At 40.0% G+C, this 9,849-nt stretch overlaps 1 protein-coding gene across 1 annotated transcript; it reads left to right on the top strand.

Moving 5' to 3' along the window:
- Nucleotides 1-263: 263 nt before the first annotated feature.
- slc6a14 (solute carrier family 6 member 14) lies at nt 264-5,665 on the top strand. Its single transcript, XM_040115648.1, has 15 exons — nt 264-329; nt 905-1,049; nt 1,163-1,294; nt 2,150-2,311; nt 2,604-2,718; nt 2,809-2,941; nt 3,230-3,370; nt 3,475-3,610; nt 3,862-3,954; nt 4,047-4,172; nt 4,273-4,391; nt 4,547-4,646; nt 4,729-4,838; nt 5,050-5,217; nt 5,510-5,665. The coding sequence occupies exons 1-15, from the start codon at nt 264-266 to the stop codon at nt 5,663-5,665; spliced, it is 1,902 nt and encodes a 633-aa protein (XP_039971582.1).
- Nucleotides 5,666-9,849: the final 4,184 nt, after the last annotated feature.

The following is a 9,849-nucleotide window of genomic DNA, read 5'->3' as shown; positions in this document are numbered from 1 at the left end:
AGGCGAATCACTAATATTATCAAGGGGGAAACCACCTTCACTGATGTCAATTAAATCATGATTCCGGTTTAAAAAAAAAAAAAGAAGAGATTAATTGTACACACACAAACAGGTCAGTGGTGTTGTGGGGGAGGTGTCTGGGCAGGCAGGTGATTAGTTGGAAAAAATCACTCTCCTTCTCTGTTAGGAGGGGGGCTTTAAAACAGACCTACCTGAGTAACTTGAATTTCGTATACTGACCTTTAACAAGCCGGTGAAAGGACATGAGGAAGCACGGCTGGAACAGTTTCAAGGATTTAATTTTCAGAAATCCTGCAGTTGTCGACCAGGTAGGATTGCAAACCAGTTTGACCAGACTTTCACTCGATAAGTTACCGCACAATAGTTACACTGACTAAGACTGAGGAATTACCGTAGGTGCTGGCTCGTATTTCTGATCAAAAATCCAAGTAAATCTATCCAGGAACACAAAACAAAATACATCGCTTAATTTGGTATTTAATTTAGAGAAATCAAGTTTAATTGTAATGAATTTAAAAGATTTGTTTTTTATAATGTGCTGCCACATTGTACACTGTATAAGTCGCAGATGTAGATGAAATGCTTTAATGATAATGGAGCCAATGTCACTCTTTTTCTCCTTTTAGACTGAAATGATAGTTCATTTGCTGACAGCACCACAATTCAATCTTAATGTAACAAAAGAGTGGAAATAATTCAAATAATACTACTGATATCAGTACGTTTTGAAGGTGTAATAATGACTAAATATTTGTATTGCTATCTTCTAAAATGTACTGTTTTCACCGCAGTTATTTAAGAAGTTCCAGGTACAGTAGATAAAATATGACACATTTTACATCTTTTACCAGTATTAAAAGTTTCAAAACATTTCAATGAGCAGGATCCATATGTGGATGATGGGGATGAGAACACTGAACGTGGGAACTGGGCCAGCAAAAGGGAGTACATCCTCTCTACCATCGGCTATGCTGTTGGACTGGGAAATATCTGGAGATTTCCATATTTGGCCTACAAGAATGGAGGGGGTATATAGATTTTTGGTGTCTAATCCATTAGTTTTAGGAATCCCATTTGATAACATAAACACACATTTTTAAAAAAAAAAATTCATTTGTTTTGCTGCCACTTATTTCAACAGGTGCCTTTCTCATCCCCTACTTTGTGATATTGGTGGTGACTGGAATCCCTCTTTTCTTCCTGGAGAGTGCCTTCGGTCAATTTTGCAGCCAAGGTCCAATCAACATATGGAGAGCAGTGCCTATACTACAGGGTGGGACTACTATTCAAGTTTTGTGAAAGATCAGTCGGGTACATCTGAGGGTAAAGATGGCAAACATGAGGGATTTCATGAGGCTGTTGGTGTGTTCCAGTTCAGTTCTATTATGACTCTTGACCTCAGATGAGCTCTTGGTTGTTTGGATTTAAGGCTTTGTTATGTGTCCAGAAATAGACAGAGCTGCATTGACTATATATATATGTTCAAAACATATTTGAAATTTAGCCAAAAAGATAATTTTACATCCCAGAACATAACATGGAATTAATGTGACATGGGATGTTAAACCAACATTTGTATATAAACTTAAACTACAAGTGAGATTAGGGTAAAGTGAAGGTGAAAACAGAAAATTTTTTGAAGTACATACACAGTAGTACTAAGGAATCTAGTTAAATTGTTCCCATTTGCACACTGAGCTCTAAAGGTTTTGGGAGGAGACTGCTGAGTTAAAATGATCGCTGCTTACAGGTTCTGAAGATAAAGACACCAGCTGGTCACAAATACACATTTTGACATTTACCATTTTTAGTGCTTGTTAGGAACTTTCTTGTTAAAAGTTAATATACTAGTTTAAAGTAGTAAAAGTATGTCAGAGATTTATATCATCTAAATTCAGTAAGATATCCACTATCAGGGGACTGTTTTGCCAGACACAGGAGACTCTAACCTAATTTACATCAAACCTTCTCCTCTACAAAGAGAACTGAAGTTTTCAGGGCAGTCAAAGCCGCCTACACATACATTGAACAAAACTCAACGGAAAAAAGTTAATGATATTTAAAGACACTTTTCATAAGAACTTTCTTCACAGCAATAGTTCCTCATTACCTCTCTCTACCTCTGCAGGTGTTGGCATTGCCATGGTAATGGTGACTCTAATAGTGTCAATTTACTACAACGTCATCATCGCCTACAGTCTTTACTACATGTTCGCCTCCTTCCAGTCTCCTCTGCCGTGGGCCAGCTGCTTCAGCTGGGCTGACAGTAGCTGCAGCAACACGCCTATAGGTACTGTTTTCATCACCTATTCAGCTGATTTGTCATTCTCATGGGGCGGGGTGACATGAAACGGTGATGGCAGAATTATATAATCTGGTGTAAATGAAAGATTACAAAGTAAGTGAAAAGCAGGAACTGCAATTCAATGTTATTTTTATCAGTCTCACTGTCAGTCTTTCGTTGTTCTGGAGAAATTAAAGCAGCTTAAAACCACTTCAGAGCAAACCTGTAATACTTGCATTCTGGGAAATTAATGCTTGTACATACTCAAGCCATTTACCGGTCCTCTCTCCTTTTCTAGTGTCTTGTAATGTAAGTGGTGTTTTAGTGGCCAACTGGACTCAGGAAAACAGCACTTGTCCTTCATCCAACATGATCGCAGTTTCTGTGCAGAGTCCGAGTGAACAGTACTGGGAGTAAGAATCCCACACACTCACACAAAACAGATTCAAACACACACTTGTCATATTTCGGTGTCTGTACAGTCAGATGTCTCTCCCCCTCAGCCGTGTGACTCTGCAGAGATCCAGCGGTCTAGATGAAACTGGACCAGTAGTTTGGCACTTGGCGCTCTGTCTGCTGCTGAGCTCCGTGCTTGTTGCTGCAGCGCTCATCAGAGGCATCAAGTCGTCAGGAAAAGTAAGTCATCCTCCACCTCATATCATTTCCTCATCCATAGTTTCTCTAGCTTCAGAGCCAATACATTGATCGAGCCCACTGCAAAAATTCCAAGCAAACCTCCACTCGCCTACTTGCCAAAAAAGACTCCATGATTAGAGCTACAAACAATGTACACATTTGTCATCATGTTTTAGATTAGATTTGCAAAATATCATACAATTTATGCTTGAAACTCAGCTCCAGGGCCAAAAAAATTCCTGTCATTACTTTTTTCACCATGTTAACTCTTGGTTTTTGTCTGTCCAGGTTGTTTATTTCACTGCTACATTTCCTTACGTGGCGATTTTGATCCTGCTGATCAGAGGTGCGACACTAGAGGGAGCGAGAGATGGGATCGAGTTCTACATTGGTTCCCAATCTAATCTGACTAAACTGGCTGAAGCGCAGGTCGGAGCCCAACTATCCTTGTTCACATACAACACATGACATTAGTCTGATTTTTAAAAAACAAAACCCTCTTTTGATTCAAAACATAACTGTGTGTGTTGTAGGTCTGGAAAGATGCAGCAACTCAGACCTTCTACTCTCTCTCGATTGGCTGGGGTGGAGTCATGACTCTTGCTTCCTATAACAACTTCCACAACAATGTGTTCAAGGACTCCTTTATAGTTACACTGACTAATGCAGGTGGGAGCAAATATAACGTGAAGGAAGATCATATATTTTTATGTCTTAAAAGATACAGAGGAATCACAGAGGTCTTAACACCTGCGGGCACAGTAGCACGCAAACAGAACAGGATGTTGGCCATTAATGTCCTTGACACATAGCTAATTTCAGATAAGGAAAAGTAATGTGTTCTCCTATTGTGATATGTGACTTTAAATATATTATCCCACTGATCACTGATCCGTTTCACTATTTTCATCTTTTCCCAGGCACCAGTGTGCTTGCAGGCTTTGCCATTTTTTCAATTTTGGGTCACATGGCTCACATCTACAAAATGCCTGTTGGACAGGTTGTCAAGGAAGGTCAGACAGACACACCATGTGGGCACCAATTAGTAAAAATCTTGAAAAATGCCAAGTGGCCTCTGATGTCTTGTTTCTTTGTCTTTGTGCAGGGTTTGGCCTTGCATTCATTGCTTATCCAGATGCTTTGTCTAAGCTTCCCATTTCCCCACTGTGGTCCATTTTGTTCTTCTTCATGCTTCTGACTGTTGGCCTTGACTCTCAGTTTGCAGGAATTGGTGAGATGTTAAGCTGCCATTTACTGTTTTATTTTATATTGATTCAGACCACTGCCATTTTGGTAGATTGCTGTATCCTCTGATCTCTTTTTGTCATTAGAGGTGATCACCACCTGCCTGTTAGATGCCTTCCCTAAAATCTTCAAATCCAAACGTGCCTTATTGACTTTAATTACATCTGCCATCCTCTATCTCCTTGGCCTACCATGTGTCACACAGGTAAGCCTGCCTAAGTGTAACTTTGTGTCACTGTTGTCTGACATAGGCTTAGTTGACCTGCTCAGCCTGTGTGTGTGTGTGTGTGTGTGTGTGTGTGTGTGTGTGTGTGTGTGTGTGTGTGTGTGTGTGTGTGTGTGTGTATGTGTTTGAGATAGGCCGGAATATACTGGGTGAGTCTAATCGACCAGTTTGTTGCCAGCTGGGTGCTCCTAATTCTGTCCCTCTTGGAGATCATTGGTGTCTGCTACATATATGGTGAATATGATAATTGGAGATATTTGCATATAAAGGTGACCAGGGCAGCCTTAATATCCAGCTGTGTTCTCATTCTTTACAGGAGGGAACCGTTTTATTAAAGACATTGAGATGATGCTTGGAAATAAGAGTTTCGCTTTCTGGCTGTGGTGGAGAGCATGTTGGTTCTTCATTAGCCCCTGCATCATTGTGGTGAGTACAACCTAACACAAAAGTGCAAAAGACTCGCTCTGTATTAATGACTTGTTTGGACGCATCTGTAGATGAGTGCCATCACAGGACTTTAATCAAGAATTATTGTAACAGCACTGCCTAAAAAGCCATATAAAGAAATGGAAAAATGTGGCTGAATATCACACTACACCATGTTTGATGAATGAAACTGGCTGAATCTGTTGTCTAGGCGATCCTGATCTGGTCTCTGATGACATTTACACCACCTTCCTATGGAGCAGTCCAGTTCCCAGTCTGGGGCTTGGCTCTGGGCTGGTGCATGGCTGTATTCATCCTAATCTGGATCCCTGTCATCGCTGTGTATAAACTGATGACAGCAAATGGAAGCCTCTGGAAGGTTTGTGTGTGTGTGTGTGTGTGTGTGTGTGTGTGTGTGTGTGTGTGTGTGTGTGTGTGTGTGTGTGTGTGTGTGTGTGTGTGTGTGTGCGTTTGTGTGTGTGTGTGTGTGTGTGTGTGTGTGTGTGTGTGTGTGTGTGTGTGTGTGTGTGTGTGTGTGTGTGTGTGTGTGTGTGTGTGTGTGTTATGATACCTGGAAAAGGCACTGCAGTGTTGCTTAGCTTCACATTGTTTCCATAGATACCAGGAAGAGGTTACTCATATTCAAGATCCTAATCTCTAACTTTCCACAGCGTCTGAAGTCATTGTGTTCTCCATCTGAAGAATGGCATCCCTACCTGGATGTCCATCGAGGAGAACGCTACTCAGATGAACGCTGCCGCTGCAGAAAGAACCATAAAAACGCACCAGAAGTAAATGTCGATGTCATCTCTAGCTCATGGCTCTGATGTGTCTTTTTGATTGTTTACCTGTCGTTTTCTTTCCTTTGGTGGAGCAGTGTCACTCTGTGAACACGTTGTACTGAAAGTTAAAGCTACTTTAAGTGATTTTTGACCTCCAGGAAGCAGAGAGTAAGTCACATGCAAATCCATTGCATATTACAAATATTTAATGGCTAATGTGATCAAACACTCACCTATTGTTCCAGTAGAAACAGAGCTACGTGGGCATCCCGTTGTAGTCTTCTTCCTTGTCAAATACTCCACCTTTCAAATGCCTACATTCACTTTCATTTTAGTCAAAGCTTGCTCTACTACCGTCAGGGGAAAATATCTGGGTCAATTTGACTCTTCCTCATCAGCAATGTTTACAGTACCTGCTGGGACGGGCAGTATACAACAAGGTTATGTGAGGTTGTGTGTGTTTACAGTAAAAGAGACCCCACGCTGAGCGGTAGCTAAAGGCAGGTTGGTACAATAATGGCAATGCTTTCATGTTAAAGGGAATCATTTGATTCAATGTGTTTATCAAAAATATTACTTGTTAATTAACTAAATCTTTTGTTCCTCACCTTTAGTGTTCGACAATAAAATACCTCTTTCTACTTCTCTGATTGGTGGTGAAATTATTTAACTAACTAGAAATTCTGTGTGGATTAAGCAAACAAAAACATTTAATGTAAAGCTGCTTTAAATACCATATTCCTTTAGATCAGGTATTACTAAATGTGTTAGTAAAGCTGATCTCACATGGGCTATTACACAAGCCATCTCCCATCATAAGGACAACCTTCGCGAAGTTCTTACCCGAAGCCTTTTATGCTTTTTTCATCATCTAGATAAATATCACATATGTTCCGTCATTTCTGTGTGATTGCAGTTATTCCTACAAATAGGTTGCATTGCTGTCTGCCACTCTTTACTAACACTGGGCAGCACCAAAGTCACAAACACTGTTTGAGCCCAAAACAATGGCATATAAAAATAAAGATTGTATGTTCAAAAACAAGTTCATATACTGATATGAAAAAAAAATCATTCCTCACAGCAGGCCAGTCAGGTTACAGTCGAGACAGGCCTTAAACTGTGTATATTGCATACTGTCTAGCACTGTCAGGTATCAAGCTCATGCTGTTGTTCCATCAATTGCCTTTACAAAGCAGTGGGAATTTATTTTGTTTCCAAACGTACAGCCCTGAGCAATAGCGCATGCTGTCTAACCTACCATATGAAAGGACTGAGTTGGATCACTAGAGAAAGTTCCCTCAGACAGGAACATGACAAGTTGAAGCAGAATGCGAATACAGTGTTTGGTGTGCTCCAGCAGGAGAGTCAAAACCCCATTCTGATCCAGGCAAACTGGGGAGATTTCACTGATGATAAGGTAAGTAACATACACACATATCTATTTTACTAATTACTTGCTAGTACAGTCATTGCACTCTCTTTACATCAAAGGCCACAAAGGAAATTAGCACCTGACTTTGTGGTGTCATCCTTTTCATTTTGTAGTCGTGTGTGATTTACTGTAATGTCTCCGTTCTTGTAAAGTCAAGCAAACTAAACTAAAACTTCTTGACCACCACTGCATCAACAATTTTCACTGCCGTAGCAGGAGCTGTGTCAGTTCCCGCAAGAGCTCTAAAACTTTATAAACTGTTGATTTTGGGATCTGTGTCTATGAAAGAGTGACATTTATTCATCTTTTATCCAGTATATACTGATGTGGACAGTTCATATGTACAAAAGAACTTCTTAGCATGTGTGAACAGAGAAATAGTGTTTGATAAAGCCTAGAGGCGCTTATTAGCTGTCAGAGCAAATTACTGTATGTGTGTGTGTGTGTGTGTGTGTGTGTGTGTGTGTGTGTGTGTGTGTGTGTGTGTGTGTGTGTGTGTGTGTGTGTGCGTGTGTGTGCGTATGTAATTGCATATGAGTAACTGTGCATGTTTGGCTGTGGCCATAATAAGAGTTGAGAAATGTACCCAATGTACCCACGCCTGCACAACCCATGTTGATACATGGGTTTTACGTCTGTGTCACTGATTATGTCATCTGTCATGTGTTTGGCCGCATCGTCTCTCTGTTATTACAGCTGTCAGAATGTATGCTTTCAGTGACTATGTAGCTGTCTGACTTCATTGAACAAACCGAGATCTTTTCAGCTACCTCTAAACATTTCTAACCAGACATGCTTACAGCGTATCATCAGCGTGCTGCTGTGGCCGTTACAGAGAAGACAGGGTAACCAATGTAATACACTTTTTAATAACAGTCTCTAAAACTTAAGACTGGATTGTGGAGACCTGTTTTGTCTATTGCAAAGTTTGTGCTTTATGAGTATAACTTTTTTTCTTAGGGTTGCTGTGAGAAGTGGAAAACAGACAATGGTTTACATGTTTACAAATATATGTTCTTGTTTGTCTCCAAAATAGTCCCCTTAATATTATTTTACCATACTAACAGAAAAGTCCATCAGTATTAAATAATCAATCAACAATTTATTGTGCTAACAAGCATTAATTTGTTGAAAACATTCAGTAATTGATATACCATATTTCAGGGCTACATACTTGCTATCTATTTGTTGAAGCATATTTGGGGGTGAAATGTGCCTCTGACATAACAGATGGAACTTTTTGTTTCCTTCTTCACAATTTCATTAAAAAAAAAACAAAAGTAACTTCACAGTTAAAATTCATCAAGATTAAGTAAAGCTTTTTAAAGTTTAACAGACAACACATCTTTAAATTGCTATGTTTTCTATAGGGAAGCCTGCAGGCAGATCCATGCACAAACCTAAAGATCATGTAGATAAACTGATCCGTTAGAAATGCCACAGATGTCTGTTTGGCACTCGTAAGATTTAGCCTGACTGTGAGCAAGCAGCAAGTGCTGATGCTGTGGAAACATGGTCTACACACTGTAATTCTCGAAAACAATGCCTATTGTCTTTCTAGTTTAATGGACTGTACTAATGCAATTCAAGAGTCATAAAACATCTAATAGTTTAATTTAATTTAGCTGTTATTTGCTATGGTGACGTTTGATATGGGCTTATTAACAATTTATTGATGGAGATGACAGTAGATACATGACTTTGTTTGGCTGACATTATTTTTTTAACATGTCATGAAACTGTAAAAGCTACCACAAAAGCTACGACCTAATGACTTTGAAGAGCACAATCTTGTGTTTTTTGTTTGTCTGTTTGCTTTCACTCTTGTTTTTACAGTGTAGGCAGGTTCACCAAAAGATGAATGTAAACCTGTCTCTCTGATCACTGACAGAAATCCAGTTTTGTTGCTGTGAGCTCTGACACGTAATTGGAGGAATTTGAATTTTCTTCTACAGACCATCAGAAGCTGATTCAAGACATATGGAAATATGTCTGGAACACTTCCAAGGACCCTGCTATTCTCTCTAATCAGGTAGGATTGTGACATGAGTAACTAACTGTAGCCTATTTATAGTATATACGGCAGCATATTTTGTGTTTTATTTCTCACAATGTTACAAACAAACAGAGTTTTTCAGTGTTAAAAATGTGTGCGCAGTTGTGACGCTATCGCAGTGACAAAATCTGTCCACAGACAGACAGACATATGAACACCTGCCAAATCACTCAAAACCGCTCCTCTGGTAGTTTCCGTTACAGTAGGTGCGTCCAGGATCACATTTTGGCGCGATGACAGACACACACACAAACACACACACACATACAGACTCACAGGCTGAAAACAATGCCAGCCACGCTTGCGGGCTCAGTGGGGTCAAATAAGGGATTTTTAAAAAAAAACAAAACATTTTTATAATGCCTTATAATCTGTTATCTTCTCCAGGTTTTGGCTTTTCCGTGGTTATAGCGAAGGCATTGGTGTCAACTTACTAGAACGCCATCATCGCCTACAGTCTTTACTACATGTTCGCCTCCTTCCAGTCTCCTCTGCCGTGGGCCAGCTGCTTCAGCTGGGCTGACAGTAGCTGCAGCAACACGCCTATGGGCGCTGTTTTTCCTATTCTTGTGAAGAGGTGTCGATCGAATCTGCTGTTTGGTGGATGCTGATTTGTCCACGTTAATTTCAGTTACAGTTTTAACCACACTAAACTGACCTGAAATGGCATAATTTGGTGGAGATGAAAAAGAATGTACAAAGTATCTTTAGAACTATTGCGGAAGTGCAGTCCGTTGT

The sequence above is a fragment of the Xiphias gladius genome, chromosome 21 (genome assembly GCF_016859285.1).
Source record: "Xiphias gladius isolate SHS-SW01 ecotype Sanya breed wild chromosome 21, ASM1685928v1, whole genome shotgun sequence".
In the NCBI taxonomy this organism is placed as follows: Eukaryota; Metazoa; Chordata; class Actinopteri; order Istiophoriformes; family Xiphiidae; genus Xiphias; species Xiphias gladius.
The sequence above is the reverse complement of the archived record's forward strand: the minus strand, read 5'-3'. Positions and strand labels throughout refer to the sequence as shown.

What these genes read in the sequence shown, in the direction of transcription:
- slc6a14 (XM_040115648.1), top strand. Translation starts at nt 264, where the DNA reads ATGAGGAAGCACGGCTGGAACAGTTTCAAGGATTTAATTTTCAGAAAT. An exon ending in CTGCAGCAACACGCCTATAG is followed by an intron (nt 2,312 to 2,603) that starts GTACTGTTTTCA and finishes CTCCTTTTCTAG; the next exon opens with TGTCTTGTAATGTAAGTGGT. An exon ending in TGGTGTCTGCTACATATATG is followed by an intron (nt 4,647 to 4,728) that starts GTGAATATGATA and finishes CATTCTTTACAG; the next exon opens with GAGGGAACCGTTTTATTAAA.